The 16,394-nt window shown below is 47.9% G+C and overlaps 1 protein-coding gene across 1 annotated transcript; it reads right to left on the reverse strand.

The window, feature by feature from the left end:
* Positions 1–283: 283 nt before the first annotated feature.
* On the reverse strand, positions 284–1,258 carry LOC121135416 (olfactory receptor 49-like). The gene has a single exon (XM_040734172.1). The coding sequence runs from the start codon at positions 1,256–1,258 to the stop codon at positions 284–286; it is 975 nt and encodes a 324-aa protein (XP_040590106.1).
* Positions 1,259–16,394: the final 15,136 nt, after the last annotated feature.

Below are 16,394 nucleotides of genomic sequence, written 5' to 3' on the forward strand. Positions count from 1 at the left end.
ATGCTAATTCCAGCTACTCAGGAAATGGAAGCCAGAGGATAGAAATGCCAAGACCTACAGTGTGAGTTCAAGGACAGCTTTAATTCAGTAACTTCCTGAGACGGTGTTTGAAAACAACAAGGGAAGAGAGGGCTGAGTATGTAGCTCAATGGTGGAGCACTTGGCCTCACCATGAGCACTGCCCTGTGTTGAAGCCCCCAGAAAACCAAAATACAAACATACACAGTAACTAATAAGCAAATCAGTAACAATGTCTTTAGGCCAAGAACACAGCTTTGCAGTCCTATGCTCTGAATATCTTGGAAGAAAGCGCCCTTCCCCTGAGCAGCAAATCCCTGCACACTGTGTGGACCAGTTGGTTCCTGAGGCAGTAGATGAAGGGATTCAGCAGGGGCGACACTGTGGTGTTGAAGAAAGCTATCCCTTTGTTGAGGCCCAGCCTCCCTGTCTGTGTGGGGTTAAGGTACATGACGATGCAGCTCCCATAGGTGAGAGACACCACCAGGATGTGGGAAGAACAGGTGGAGAAGGCCTTGCTTCGGCCCCCAGCGGCAGGCAGGCGCAAGATGGTGCTGATGATGCAGCCATAGGACAAGGTGGTGATCAGTGTAGCGATGAGCAGCGTGCACACAGCCACCAGGAAGGCCACCAGCTGCAGCAGCCTGGTGTCTGCGCATATCAGCTCCAGCAAAGGGGAGCTGTCGCAGAAGAAGTGATTGAGGACCCGAGGACCACAGAAAGGGAGAGACAACATCCAGGCAAACAGCCCAGGCAGAGCCAGGAGGCTGGCTGTCCAGCAGCCCAGCACCAGGGAGGAGCAGACACGGGGTGTCATGAGCGCAGGGTAGCGCAGGGGCCAGCAGATGGCCAGAAAGCGGTCGGTGGACATCACCGCCAGCAGCAGGGTCTCCACCGCGCCCAGGGTGAAGTAGAGTATCATCTGCGCGAAGCAGCGGTGGCGGGAGATGGCCCCGCGCGCCGCCAGCAGGTGTGCGAGCATCTGCGGGGACACAGTGGAGGTGAATCCCACCTCCAGCAGCGAGAAGTGACGCAGGAAGAAGTACATCGGGGTGTGCAGGCGGCGATCCGCCAAGGTGAGGGCGACGATGAGCAGATTCCCCAGCAGGGTCAGCGTGTAGGTGACCAGGAGGACCCCGAAGAGGAGGAGCTGGAGGTCGCGCTTGTCGGTGACCCCCAGAAGCACGAACTCCAGCGCAGAGGAGCGGTTGGCGGCGGGGATGGGCGCAGAGGCCTCCATCTGCAAGGGCCGCGGGGAGTCTGCGTGGGTCTCTGGAACCTTGGAAACACAGGGGCAGTCACTGTCGCAAAGAATACTTAGGGATAAAAATACACCGTCTTTAGGACAGTGTTTGTCATATGCAAACACCGCCCGAATGCGAACTCCTACCTGCATGAAATGACCATGATGAGAAAGTGTTAGACTTTGTAATGACGCAAATCTCTAGACCTAGTACTTGGGAGGTTAAGGGAGGAGGACCAGGATTTCAAGATCATCTCCAGCTACACAGGAAGCTGTAGGACTAACAGGGCTACATCGGATCCCACTTCAAAAATCCAAGGAGAGGGAAGAAAGAGGAGAATAAAGAGGTCTAAGAAGAGGAGGAGGAAATATTGGAAGAGAAAATAAGAAGAAGTTGCAGAGGAGGAGGAAGGAGAGGAAACAGGAAATGGAGATAAGAAGGAGGAGAAGGTCGAGAAAAGAGGAGGAGGAAGAAGAGGAGCAGGAATGTTGGTTCTTCCTTCCCCAAGCCGTTTGTTAGGGGCTGAGAAGAAACTCGTTCCTTTTGGCAAATCTGGCAATTCACTTGGGGTGAGACTTGTTCTTTGCAGGGATTGTCTTATGTATGGACTGAACAAATGCATTTTGGGATTTGTTAGTTTCTACAGGGAATTCGTTTTTTGTACATTGCCATGTGATTTGCTTATGTGTTGGGTGATAAAGTCAGCTTTTATAAGGGCATACGTCTCACTGTGTAGACTAGGCTGGCGTGAACTCACAGAGATCTCCACATGCCTCTTCCTCCCTAGCAGCTGGGGTTGGAGGGTCTCGTATCTGTCCTTGATTTAGGGCATAAATCCTTTAAACACCACTTGCTAAGTCTTCATAAATGCAGTTCAAACTCATCTGGGTTACAGAGTGAGACTCTTTCCTGAAATAGACAAAGGGATGGGGAGCAGCGATGAAGAAAGAGAGGGAGCCTTTAATCCCAGCACTCAGGAGGCAGAGGCAGGCAGATCTCTGTGAGTTCGAGGTCAGCCTGGTTTACAGAGCGAGTTCCAGACAGCTAGGGCTGTCTTGAAAACAAACAAACAAACAAAAATAATACTAAAAATAGATAGAAAGATAGATAAATGCAGTTTTTAAAAACGAGGGAGAGATGAGCTGGAGAGCCAGTTCAGCAGTCACGAGATGCAGTGGCTGTTGCATTAGCTCCACTTTGAGTCCCAGCATCTATATTGCATGACCCACAACCCACCCATGAAACTAGCTCCAGGAGATCTAACACACTGTTCTGGGCTCTGTGGGCACCTGCACTCTCATGCACAAAGCCTCCACAAATACAAATACACAGTCTCCAAAGCCACAGAGAAACCCTGTCTCGAAAAACCAAAAAAAAAAAGCTAACTCCAAGTTCATGCCTCCAAGTTCGCGCTTCCTCTGAATTGGTGTGCTTGACTTCCACCGGCTCCTGGCTGCTAAAGATTCACCACTCACCACTCAGATCTGAAGCTGGTAGCTTGCCAAGAGGCTGTGCCTAAAGGTATCCAGGCTCCCTTCCTCACGTCTTCAGGGCTCGTGGCAGGAAAACCATCCAAAGGTGGTCCGAGCATCCACCTTCTTTTGATAGCCCTGTTCCAGCTGCATTAGAAAGCCTAAAAGGGTCCCAGTGACTGCAACGCAGAGGCAAACAGATCTCTGTGAGTTCGAGGTCAGCCTGGTCTACAGAGTTCCAGAACAGTTAGAGTTTCACAGAGAAAGGGTCTCACCCTCGCCGCCCCCCCCCCCAAGAGCCCACACTCAGGTCTCTCTTCTGCTTCTTTGGTTATTTTCTGCTTTTTTCTGGCACCTAGCTTTCTAGCAACTGGATGTAACTGGAAATCATAAAACAGGAAAGGGCTGGCGCAGTGGCGCAAACCCATAACCTCAGCCGTGGGCCGTTCAGACAGGAGCATTATGAGTTGGAGGCCAGCCTACGCTACACAGAGAGACTCCCTTCTGAAGAAAAGATTCTATTTTACCTGGAGTTTATTAGCCCCCTTTATCTCGTGAAGGGTCAAGGTTCTCATTCTGGAGTTTTTCCACAACGGCGCAGGGCAGGAAATAGGTTTAAGGGAGAGTCTCTGCAGACAAACGCAGACACACAAGGACTGACAGGCAGGCTCTGTAAAGGGCGAGCATGAAGCGGGCAGCCGGGGAGAAACGTGGTCAGACAGCTGCAGGGAGGGGGACGTTAGAGACCCAGAAAAAAACAAGAAGCAACAAAAGAAGAAACAGAGACACAGACAAAGGAAGGGTTTGCAACAAGGTATCCGAGCGAAACAAAACAAAGCCTTCGAGGTCCTTTAGAGACATGGAATGCCCCTGGACTCTAGAGATATCATTATTTTAGGGGCAGGTCACATACTCCAGTGAAGGGGGGGGACTTTTCCTTCTCAATTCCCCAATTCCTCAGGCCTTAGGGGCAAAGAACACTCGTAAAACCGTAGTCATCCTTAAGGGACTGATTAACTCAACTTCCTTCAAGCATTGCCCATGGGATCTTGTTTGAGTGTCCCCATTTTGGAGAGACTTGTGGTATTTTTTTTTTCCCCACTTGTTTGGTTTCTGCAGGAGATATTTAACCACTGGGTCCATTCAGAAAAGAGACAGAACAGGGGTGAGGCTATGAAGGGCTGGATACTCTGGTGTCTGCCAGAGTTCAGAGAATAGGGGTATGTGATAAAGATCAGCCTTGCCAGGCGGTGGTGGCGCACGCCTTTAATCCCAGCACTTGGCAGGCAGAGGCAGGTGGATCTCTGTGAGTTCGAGGCCAACCTGGTCTACATAATGACTTCCAGGACAGCCTCCAAAGCTACATGGAGAAACCGTGTCTTGAAAAACAAAACAAACAAACCAACAAAAACCTAATCAATCAATAAGAATGAGGGTTAGGCACAGGAAAGCAAGGGTAGGAGGGGCAAATGAGGCTGAGCCTGTGTGTTGTAAGAAGGTGAGAAGGTTTGTGGCGGGAGTGGGGGTGGGAAGCCGCTCCGGAGAGAAGGGGATGAGCGGGAGGAGGGAAATTGGACATTCTTCACTGAAGAAAGGGCCTGTTGCAGGAATGCAGAAAGTGTGCGTACATGGAAGACAAGTACCCACCAAATGGATGAGAAAGATAAGGTTACAGGGGCTGGAGAGATGGCTCAGAGGTTAAGAGCACTGACTGCTCTTCCAGAGGTCCTGAGTTCAATTCCCAGCAACCACATGGTGGCTCACAACCATCTACAATTTAATCTGGTGCTCTCTTCTGGCATGTAGGCAGAACACTGTATATGTAATAAATAAATATTTAACAACAACAACAAAAAGATAAGGTTACAGCTTGGGGACAGAGCAGGAAACACTCAGCACAGGCTGGAAGACCATGATGAACCAATAAACAGGTATATGAATACTGTGTCAGATATTAAGTATTCATTTATTTATTTTCGAGACAGCATCTCTCTCTCTCTCTCTCTCTCTCTCTCTCTCTCTCTCTCTCTCTCTCTCTCTCTCTCTCTCTCTCTCTCTCTCTCATTTTTCCAGACAGGGTTTCTCTTTGCAGCCTGTCCTAGCAATCGCTCTGTAGACCAGGATGGACTTGAACTCACATAGATCCGCCTGCCTCTGCCTCCTAAGTGCTGGGATTAAAAGTAAGACAGCATCTTTCTATGTAGCCTTGGCTGTCCTTGAGCTGACTACATAGGCCATGATGGCCTCTAACTCACCGAGAGCTGCCTTCCTCTGCCTCCCAAGTGTTGGAATTAAACGTCTTCAAGTACTTTTTTTTTTTTTGCTTGTTTTGTGTCAAGACAAGGTTTCTCTGTGTAGCCCTGGCTTTCTTGGAAGTCACTCTGTAGACCAGGCTGCCCTCAAACTCAGAGATCCACCTGCCTCTGCCTCCTGCATGCTGGGATTAAAGGTATGCACCACCATACCCAGCCTTCAGGAATTTATTAAACAGAGGTATTCTGTTTGAAAATAGAAAACAAACTATATTTGAGTAGGTATAAGCTTTCAGCTAGTTTTTGTTGTTGTTGTTGCTTTGAGGCAAAATCTCTCTGACCTGGAACTCTGTATGTAAAATTTGCATTAATCTTTTCGTGTGCCCCTAAAATCTGCTTTTTTTTTTTTTACATTTTTTTTATTAACATTGCAAGGAGTTTTATTTTGGTTACTTACAAAAGGCTTTATTTACAGGCATCTTTCCAGTGTCTAAGACCATTGGGAAAAAAAAATGGTCCATGATGGCCGGGCATTGGTGGCGCATGCCTTTAATCCCAGCACTCGGGAGGCAGAGGCAGACGGATCTCTGTGAGTTCGAGACCAGCCTGGTCTACAAGAACTAGTTCCGGGACGGGCTGAAAAGCTACACAGAGAAACCTTGTCTCCAACGCCCCCCCAAAACAAAAACAAAAAAGCCACCCCCCCCAAAAGAAACCCTCCACGACCTAAAGCAATTTACAAAGGAAAAGATTTATTTCAACTTACAACTCTCAGGTCACACTGAGAGACGTGAGGGCAATAACTCAAAGTGGGAATTTGGAAGTGAGGACTACAGCCATGGGGAAGTACAGCTCACTGGCTTGCTCCTCATGGCTTGCTCAGCCTGCTTTCTTGTATAACCCAGGATAACCTGCCTGGGGTTGTACCATCTACAACAGGCTCAGCCGAAGAAAATGCCCTATGGATTTGCGTATAGACCAAGCCTACAGATCTATTTTATGGCCGCATTTTCTTGATTAAGATTCCTTCTTTGGATGAGCGTTGGTGGCGCTCCAAAACAATACAGAGAAACCCTGTCTCCAAAAAACAACAAAACAAAACAAAAGATTCCCCTCTTTGAGGGCTGGAGAGATGGCGCAGTGGTTAAGAGCACTGGCTGCTGTTCCGGAGGACCTGAGTTCAAGTCCCAAAACCACATGGTGGCTCACCACCATCTACAGTGGGATCTGCTGCTGCCCCCTTCTGGCATAAAGTTACTCGTGTGGCTAGAGCACTCAGACACCTTAAATAATAAAAAATAAAATAAATCCACCATTTCATCAGTGGTCACATCTCTCACATCCAATCAATAGTGTTACATGCACAGTTCACAGGAAAGGAAGACCATTGGCGATGTTTCTCCTCCAGCAACCTGCATGGTTAGTCAGCAGGGAGGACTCTGGTGGTTATCCAGCAGGGAGGACTCTAGTGAGGTTTCTAGTGGTTAGTCAGCAGCAGAGAGAACTCCAGTGGTTATACAGCAGGGAGGACTCCGGTGGTTATCCAGCAGGGAGGACTCTAGTGAGGTTTCTAGTGGTTAGTCAGCAGCAGAGAGAACTCCAGTGGTTATACAGCAGGGAGGACTCCGGTGGTTATCCAGCAGGGAGGATTCTGGTGATTAGCCATCAGGGAGGACTCTAGTGATTAGCCAGCAGCAGGAAGGACTCTGGTGACTATCCTTTAGGGAGGACTCTGATGGTTATCCAGCAGGGAGGACTATGGTGGTTAGCCTTTTTGTCATTGTTGTTTTTGTTTTTCAAGATAGGGGTTCAATTGACATGTCAAGCAAGCTTGTTTTTAACTAAAAAAAAAAAAAAAAAAAAAAAAGACAGGCATTCTCTCTGTAGCCCTGGCTGTCCTGAAACTCTTGTAGACCAGGCTGGCCAGGAACTCTCAGAGATCCAACTTCCTCTGCCTCCCAGGTTCTTAGATTAAAGGTGTGCACCACCTCTCCTGGCACTCTTAGGGCTTTTTTCCCCTGTGGTGATATATTATTTATGATTTATTAATGCTTGCCTGAGGATTCAGAAAAGCAAAGTCAGCCTCAAGCTATAGAGATCAGGCAGTGGTGATACACACCTTTAATCCCAGCAGCCAGAAGCTAAGAGCTGGTGGTACACACCTTTAGTCCTAGGACTCAGGATTAAGTGGTAGATGGATTTCTGTGGGTCCAGTCCTAAAGAGAAACAACTCACACAAAGATGATCTCAGTATCTGAGACCACTTGCTTTTATTTTATTTATTTATTTTTTGGTTTTTTGAGACAGGGTTTCTCTGTGGCTTTGGAGGCTGTCCTGGAACTGGCTTGGTAGTCCAGGCTGGTCTCGAACTCACAGAGATCCGCCTGCCTCTGCCTCCCAAGTGCTGGGATTAACCACTTGCTTTTAATCCCAGCACTAGAGGGCTACAAAAGTTAGGAGCAGGGTCTTCAGTAGTCTGTATTAGGCACTCATTCTCCAGCCACACCGAGGGTAGGAAGACATTGAAGTCTCAGGATTCTCCAGCCACGCTGAGGAGAGGTTACAGTCTGAGGTTTGGTGGAGCCAGAATTGCCTTTCAGTCTGAGGTAGAGTAAGAGCTAGTGACCATCTGCTTTGCTTTTCTGATCTTCAGCTTGAAGTTTGAACCCCAATTTCTGTCTTTCATTTGTTGTGTTATATTTTTCTGTTTTTTTTATGTTATGTGTGTTGATATTTTTGCCTGCATGCATGCCATTGTGAGAATACCAGATTCCCTGGAATCGGAGTCACAGACAGTTCTGAGCTGCCACGAGGATGCTGGGAATTCAACCTGGCTACCTTGGAAGAGCAGCCAGTGCTCTTAACTGCTGAGACCTCCTTATAGCCCCCTTATGGCTTTCTCAGACATCCTTAGTTTTGGGTGATTCTCTGCTCTCCCCCTCTTTCTCATTTCTCTCCTTGAACCTTTCCACTACGAATTATCTCCCTTTGTTTCCTTCCTTCCCTCCCTCCCTCTTTATTTTTTTTTAGAATTGGGTGGGGTCTCCAGTGAATCCTGGGAAAAAGCCCCAAGTTCATTACATGAGTGGGGGAAGGCAAAGAGACTTCTTTGCCAATATACAAAGACCAAGCAGGTATAACTTACCTTCTCAATACCCAAAACATCAAGTAACCACACCTTACCAAGTATCCCACTGTCAAGGCAAGATACACAATAGCCACACCTTTCGTTAAATATCCTGTTGTTAAAATAAGACATCCATTGTTGGGCTGGAGAGATGGCTCAGCGGTTGAGAGCACTGACTGTTCTTCCAGAGGTCCTGAGTTCAATTCCCGGCAACCACATGATGGCTCATGACCACCTTGAATGAGATCTGGTGCCCTCTGCTGGCATGCAGGCAGAAGGCTGTATACACAATAAATAAATAAAAAAAAATAAAAAAAAACTATTTAAAAAAAAAAAGACATCCATTGTTTACTTCTTAGGCCAAATATCCTGTAGTTTAATCTTGAGAGAGCAGTAGTGGCTTACAATTCTCTGACCTTAAGTAAAGATGACGTAAAGCCATCTCTATGGGCCTTACAACATTTTTTTCTTTTTTTTTTGTACTTTCCATTCATTTTGTGGAGATTTTGGCTTGGAAAATTCTTTTTTTTTTAATAATTATTTATTGAGGTTAGAAACGATCTTGTTTCCCATGTCAATCCTAGCTCCCTCTCCCTCCCCTCCTCTCCCGCCCTCCTCACCAGGTTCCCCTGTCTCCCACCCAATGTCCACTCCGATCCCCAGGGAGGGGAGGCCCTCCATGGTGGATCTCCAGTGACTGTCATTTCATCCAAGGCAGGGCCTAGGCCCTCCCCCCAAGAGTCCCAGCTGAGAGAACCTCCCATATTGTGGTATGGGCACTCAAAGTCTCTTTGTACGCCAGGGATAAGTACTACCCAAGGCCCCATAGATTACCTAGGCCTCCTCACTGACACCCACATTCAGGGGGTCTGGGTCAGTCCCATGCTTTCCACACAGCTATCAATCTGGAGTCCAAGAGCTCCCCCTTGTTTGGGTCAACTGTTTCTGTGTGTTAAACCAGCCCAGTCTTAACTCCTTTGCCCATCAGGTCTCTGTTTCTGACACTGGATTCCAGGAATTCAGTTCAGTGTTTGTGGGCATCTGTCTCTGCTTCTGTCAGTTGCTGGATAAACTCTTTCATTTTTTTTCCAGACAAGGTGTCTCTGCTTAACAGTCCTGGCTCTCCTGGAACTAGCTCTGTAGACCAGGCTGGCCTCAAACTCACTGAGATCCTCCTGCCTCTGCCTCCCAAGCACTAGGATCAAAGGTATTTGCCACCACACTCAGTTTCCTTAGCCCATATATATTTTTTAAGGACTTGTTTTATCTAAATTACGTGTAGGCATGTGTGTCTATGAGATCTGGGTGTGTCTTTGAGTGTAGTGGCAAATAACAGCCAGAAGAGGGCACTAGATCCCTGGAGTTGGAGTCTGAGTAGCTGTCTTATGTAGGTATAGGTCCTCTGCTAGAGAAGTAGCCACTATTTTTTAATTTTTAAAAAATGAAGCCAGGTGCCAGCCAGAGGCCTGAGCAGTCTATGGGGCCACTAGCAGTGGAACCAGTACTTATCCCTAGTGCATGGATGGACTTTGGGAGCCCATTCCCCATGGAGGGATACTCTCTCAGCCTAGGTACATGGGGGAGGGTGTAGGCCCTGCTCCAGATGATGTGAGGGACTTTGATGATCTCCCATGGGAGGCCTGGGGGATGGGAGGAATGGGAGGAGGGAACTAAGAGTGGTATGTAAAATAAGACTGTCTTAAATTTAAATAAAAATTAATAAAAAAAATAAAGCGGGGCACACCTTTACTCCCAGCACTTGGGAGGCAGGGGCAGGCAGATCTCCGTTGAGTTTGAGGCCAGCCTCATTTCCAGACAACAAAGGCTGTTAACACAGAGAAACCCTGTCACCCATGCTGGATCAGGGTGGGGGCGGTGTTTGGTTTTTTGTTTTTCATTTGTTTCTATGGTGATGCAGTTGCCTTTGAATCCTTCCTGCCCCTGTGAGTAAACCCCCACTCACACTCCTGTTAGTAACCCCCAAAATTCACTGGTTCGCGGAGACTCTAATGTGGCTGTGAAGCAATGGATGTCTGTGAGCTTGAGGCCAGCCTGGTCTAGATCGTGAGGCCCAGCACAGCCGAGGCTACTTAGAGAGACCCTGCCTCAAAATTAGTTTATTAATTAGAAACTGTACACAAAATTCAGTTGGTCAAGTGTTGGACGTTCAAGCATAAGACCATAGGTTTGATTTCCCAGTGTTAGAAAGAGTAATAGGCTTGGTGGTGGTGGTGGCGCACACCTTTAATCCCAGCACTCGGGAGGCAGAGGCAGGTGGATCTCTGTGAGTTCAAGGCCAGCCTGGTCTACAGGGCGAGTTTCAGGACAGCCTCCAGAGCCACAGAGAACCTTGTCTTGAAAAACAAAAACAAAACGAAGATTTATAGAGGAATAATAGTAATCACACAGTGAAGATGGTGTTATCTTTTTTCATAAGAAGCCCAAGTTTCAGAGCTAACTCTACCCAGCCAAGTGATTGCTTTCTGTTCTTTGTGTGTGTGTGTGTGTGTGTGTGTGTGTGTGTGTGTTGTTTTGTTTTTCGAGGTAGGGTTTCTCTGTGGCTTTGGAGGCTGTCCTTGTAGACCAGGCTGGTCTCGAACTCACAGAGATCCGCCTGCCTCTGCCTCCCGAGTGCTGGGATTAAAGGGGTGCGCCACCAACGCCCGGCTGTAGCCAGTGCTCTTAACCACTGAGCCGTTTCTCCAGCTCCAACCCCAACTGCTTTTGGAGACAGGGTCTCCCATTGGCCTACAATTCCCCAAGGAGACTAGGCTTGCTGGCCAGGGAACCCCTGGGATATGCCTGTCTCTGCTTCTTATGGCTGGGATTTCAAGTCCCTAGCACCACACCTGGCTTTTGACAAGGGTTTCTGGGGATTGACTGCAGGTCCTGAGATTAGAACTATACCCAAAGTCTCAAATAATTTCATATTCTAATTAAGAGCCTGGTGAAGAAAGATATTCAACTGGCATTTCTAAGGTCAGTAATAATCAAAAGTGAATTATTTTTCTAATTATTTATTTAGTTATTTTTAAGTGCATTGGTGTTTTGTCTGCAAGTGTATCTGTGTGAGGGTGTCAGATCCCTTGAACTGGAGATACAGACAGTTGTAAGCCCCCATGTAGATGCTGGGAATTGAACCCAGGTCCTCTGGAAGAGCAGTCCCTGCTCAACCACTGAGCCACCTCTCCAACCCGGTAACTATTTTCTTAAGGGATATAGAAGTATCCCCCTTATGGCTGGGCAGTGGTGATGCATGTCTTTAATCCCAGTACTCAGGAGGCAGAGGCAGGTGATATCTGTGAGTTCTGAGGCCAGCCTGTGAATTCCAGGGCATCTAGGGCTACACAGAGAAACTGTCTCAAAAACAAAAACAAAAACAGAGAGAGAGGGGGAGAGGAGGGAGGGAGGGAGGAACGGAGGGAGAGAGAGAGAGAGAGAGAGAGAGAGAGAGAGAGAGAGAGAGAGAGAGAGAGAGAGAGAGAGAGAGACCTGCTGGCTGGCCCTTGACTTGCAGAGGACTTTGGAACTCAGCAGGGGGCGTTGGAACAGAGAAAGTGCAGAGAAGCCTTAAAAGAGGAAGCGAGCCTCTCTCAAAACGTTGCTCGTAAACCACGAAGTGACTCACTCCTGGGTGCAGTTACTTAAGTAAGAATAAATAGAAATCGTCGTAAGGAACAAAGGCGTTAGCTGCAGAATTAGCCAGAGGAGTGTAGCGACGGTAATAAAACATGATAAAGTGCAAACTAAAGGAGGACATTGCTTTCGGAGTGGGGGGAAGGGGTCTCAGTTACCACAAGCCAGTAATTAGCAGCCGAGAGTAAAGCGGGTTTCACAAGGTCAGCAGCGGTTTTGGAGATTAAGAGCCCATGCTTTAGCATGTAGAGACGGAAGTCCATAAAGGGCTCAAGCTAAGATCCACAGCACTCAGGGGGATAGTCCAGCCAGGAACACCAGCACTAGGGAGGCAGGGGCAGGAGGTCACCCTTGGCCACACTGGGAGATCCTGTCCAAAAAAAAAACAAAACAAAACACAAACAAAAAACCTAACTTTTAAAACCACACCCCAACAAATTCTAGAGTGTTTACTTAGAAAATATTTGTGAGGTCATTGCGCCATGGACCAAAACGTCAGAGGTACCTAATGCTAACACCAGCACTTATAGGCATTCAATATTTTTAGCTAAGGAGAGAAAGAAGGAAGGGAGGACGAGAGTGGGGGGAGGGAGAGCATGAATGATGTCCTTGGGAGGGAGGGTGTTGACACAGGGTTTTCTCTGTGTAGATCCAGCTGTTCTGGAACTCACCCTAGACCAGGCTGTCTAGATCCATCAGCCTCTGCCTCCTGAGTGCTGGGATTAAAGGCGTGCACCACAACCCAACACCTTTTTTGTTTGTTTTTTGTTTTTTTGACACAGGGTTTCTCTGTGTAGCCCTAGCTGTCCTGGAACTCTGTAGATCAGGCTGGCCTCGAATTCACAGATCTGCCTGCCTTTGCCTCCCATGTGCTGGGATATAAGGCATGCACCACCATCATCCAGCCCAATACCTCCTTTAAAAGAAGTGTATTCATTTATGTATAGAGGGTGGTTATACACATTCCAGGTCACACACCGAGGAGGCTGGAAGACAACCTGTAGAAGTCAGGGCTCCCCACCACCAGGCAGGTCCCAGGAACTGAACTCAGGTCGTCAAGCTTGGCAGCAAGTGTTTTTACCCACCTGGTTGTCTAACTGACCCCCTCAGTTTTTTTACTTGCTTATAATTTTGTTTTTAGAGGGCCGGAGAGATGGCTCAGAGGTTAAGAGCACTGGCTGATCTTCCAGAGGTCCTGAGCTCAATCCCCAACACCCACATGGTGGCTCACAACCATCTGTAATGAGATACGGTGACCTCTTCTGGCCTACATGCATACTGAACACTTTATACATAATAAGTAAATCTTTAACTATTAAATTTTACTCATATGAGTGCTTTGTCTACACACCATAGTGAATGCCTGAGGAAGCTAGTGCTGGGAATCAAACCCGGGTCCCTCACTAGAGCAGCAAGTTCCCATAACCACTGAGCCAACACTCCGGCCCCTGTCTATTTATAATTTTAAGTTCATATGTGCATGGGAGGAGCTACTCCATGTTGTGCCCATGTTGCAAAGTCCCCAGAGACCACCAGGAAGACAGACGCACCAAACTGTAAAAGCAAGGTTTTAATTGTTTATCCACCCATGACAGGGACCCCGTCTGGCTAGCTGACACAGCAGCCTCCAGAGGGAGTGAAGTTCCCTGTCTACTGCTAGGTTTTATAGACAAAAGTTACAGGATGACATCAGTAGGTATGGGCTGTTTTCCCTTTGGTTGACATTTGGGTACAATTAGGAGCATTTTTCAAAGTCGTATTTTGGCATGAAATACCTGTGTACCAGTTATTCTGGTCAGTACTGAGAGGGAACATTCTGTGGTTTCTATGGCATTGTCTTGTTACTTGCAGGTGGCCTGTTGCACGTAGATACCAATAGTTTTCAGAACTATATCCTGGAGACTACAGGGGAGGTTTTGGTCTCCCCTGGAGTTTCTTTTGTGGCTAAACAGTTCCCAGGAACCAAGCATCTTGGAGGCTGGGCGGGTGGGGGTCTGGGGTTTCTTTGTGTTCAGTTTTGGCCCTAGACTCCTCTGGGAGGCCAGAGGATCTGGAGTTTCTTGTGTCAGAGGCCTAGTTGTTCTTTCTGTAGCCTGTCATGGTTGTTACAGCAGGGCTGAGTGAGGGTCTGGTCCCTTTATTTCTAAATTATTAGAAGTGAAGCCCTTGAGTTTAGTTTATGGCTTTCACTCCAGAGGCCAGAAGAAGACATTGGATCTCCTGGAGCTGTAATTGCTGGCAGTTGTGAGCCTCCACCATATGTGGGTACCGGAAATGAAACTCAGTTGTTAAGAAGAGCAGCACAGACAAATAGCGCCTCATGGCTGAGCCATCTATCAAGCCCCTTTTTAGATGGCGAAAAGTTTCTGCATCCCATAAGCCTCTCCGACATTGCAGCAAACCAAATCAGACCAAATCAAATCGAATTAATGGATACAACGCTCTCATATGGCCTTCCAGTCCCCAGAGAGGAGACGGGAAACGGAGACCGGTGAAAATCATGAGTCTGGTTTCTGGGTGTGTGTGGGTGGAGGGGGGAGTTTAAATACCCTGTGGGAGTGGTCTTGAGTGTCTCTGGGGGAGGGGGTCACCATCTGGCAAGCTTTCTGAGATGCAGCAGGGTTTGGAGGGAGATGGGGGAGGGGAGCTTGGGTGGGACTCCATCCACCATAACATCCCAGACTCTTTGGGCATATGGATGCCAGCAACTGGGGCGGAGATTTTACCATAACAGATGGGGGTCTCATGTCTTCAGGGCTGGCCTTATACCCATTACAACCAAGGGTGACTTCTCATCTTCCTGCCTCCACCACCCGGCATGCGATTTTGGAGAGACACCCTCACCGTTTGGTTAATTCGGTGTTGGGAAGCCTAAGCTCGACCACATCTGGGAGGGGGAACATTTCAGCCAGCAGTTCCATGGACCGGAGCCAGCTCCAAGACAGGGAGGGCCCAAGTGCATCCAGCTGATGGCATCACCGCGGCTCAACCGAGAAGCTGAAGGAAAGTCTACTGAGTTAGGAAACTATGCAATAAATCGGCTGCGGAAAATTAATGCTGTCAGTTTCGTTCTTGGCATAGCCGACCCAGCCTGGGCGACTCTTGGTTGTTAGAGCTGACTGGATGTTTAATAAGATCATCTGGGGGCTGGAGGGAGGCTGGAGAAATGGCTCAGCGGTTATGAGCACCATATGGTGCTCGTAACTGTCTAACTAGCTCACAACGGTTTTACTCCAGTTCCAGGGGACTGGATACCCATGACCAAACATAAAATTAAAAAACAAAAACAAAAACAAAATCACCTGGACCTCTTCTCAGAGGCTATCACTTGTGTTACCTGACCTCAAACAAAAATTGTCCCAAGCAACTGGATTGTTTCCCAGAAGGGATGTAACAGATTAAGTTGTTTTTGTTTTTTTCCTCCTAGAAGCAGGGTTTCTCTGTGGCTTTGGAGGCTGTCCTGGAACTCTCTTTTATAGACCAGGCTGGTCTCGAACTCACAGAGATCCTCCTGCCTCTGCCTCCCGAGTGCTGGGATTGAAGATGTACACCAACACCCGGCTTTCCTTCCTTCCCTCCTTCCTTCCTTTCTTTTTAGTTACTTTGTTTTGATTTTGCAGAAGTCACAAGATAACTTTATTTAGAATGAAGCAATAGTGCAGATTTTGGAGGGTTGCATGGCTCAGACTGAAAGCCACAGAGAGAAAAGTACTCCAGGACCTGTTCTGTTGTTTGTTTGTTTGTTTGAGACAAGGTTTCTCTGTGTAGCCCTGGCTGTCTTAGAACTTGCTCTGTAGACCAGACTGGCCTCGAACTCATAGATTTGCCTGCCTCTGCCTCCTGAGTGCAGGACGTAAAGGTGTGCACGCCATCACTGCCCATCCTATTCTTGTTTTAAATGGTTGCTATTGTTTTCTTTGGAAATGGGGTGTTCAGTATGTAACCCTTACTAGCCTTAAGTTCACCATTTTCCTTTCTTGGTCCCCTGAGTCCTGGGAGTAGAGTTGTGTACCACTTCTGATTCCCCGCTCACCCATCCTCTTTGACTCAAAGAATTCAACCTAAAGTGTTCAAAATTCTAGGCAAGGTATTTACAATTGAGCTGTAGGGAAAATGCAGAATTGAGCGAGCAAGATCGTTTGGTGGGTAAGGCCAACCCTGAGGACCCAAGCCAAACCACAGGCTTTGGACTCCTGATCTTCCTGCCAGAGTCTCTCAAACTGGCTCCTCACCTTCTGGGGGAGGGGCAGTTTGAGACAGGGTTCTCTCTGTTATGTGGTTCTGCCTGGCCTGGAACTCACTATGTAGACAGCACTGTCCTCGAACTCACAGAGACCGGCCTGCCTCTGCCTCCCGAGTGCTGGGATTAAACGTGTGCACCACCACCCCTGGCTCGATCTTTACCTCTGATTTTTGACACTTGGGGTTCTTGCCTCTGCCCCTCCCAGAGCTTAAGGAATTTCTCTGGGTGGTAAACAGCTTGTCAATGGCAATTGTTCCTCTGCTGCTTACACAATCTAGAGCCTATGCCCGCTGACACCTGCTCCACTAGGCTTTCATACCCAGGGTTGCCGCAACCCCAGGGCAGGTCCCAGAGGATCAGGAATACATTGTGCGCCAGGGTTCTCTGAAATAATCCAAGAGC

The sequence above is a fragment of the Mesocricetus auratus genome, unplaced genomic scaffold (assembly GCF_017639785.1).
Source record: "Mesocricetus auratus isolate SY011 unplaced genomic scaffold, BCM_Maur_2.0 Super-Scaffold_100037, whole genome shotgun sequence".
NCBI lineage: Eukaryota > Metazoa > Chordata > Mammalia > Rodentia > Cricetidae > Mesocricetus > Mesocricetus auratus.

Bases quoted from the DNA above. Each gene is read 5' to 3' on its own strand.
- LOC121135416 (XM_040734172.1), bottom strand. From the start codon at position 1,258: ATGGAGGCCTCTGCGCCCATCCCCGCCGCCAACCGCTCCTCTGCGCTG.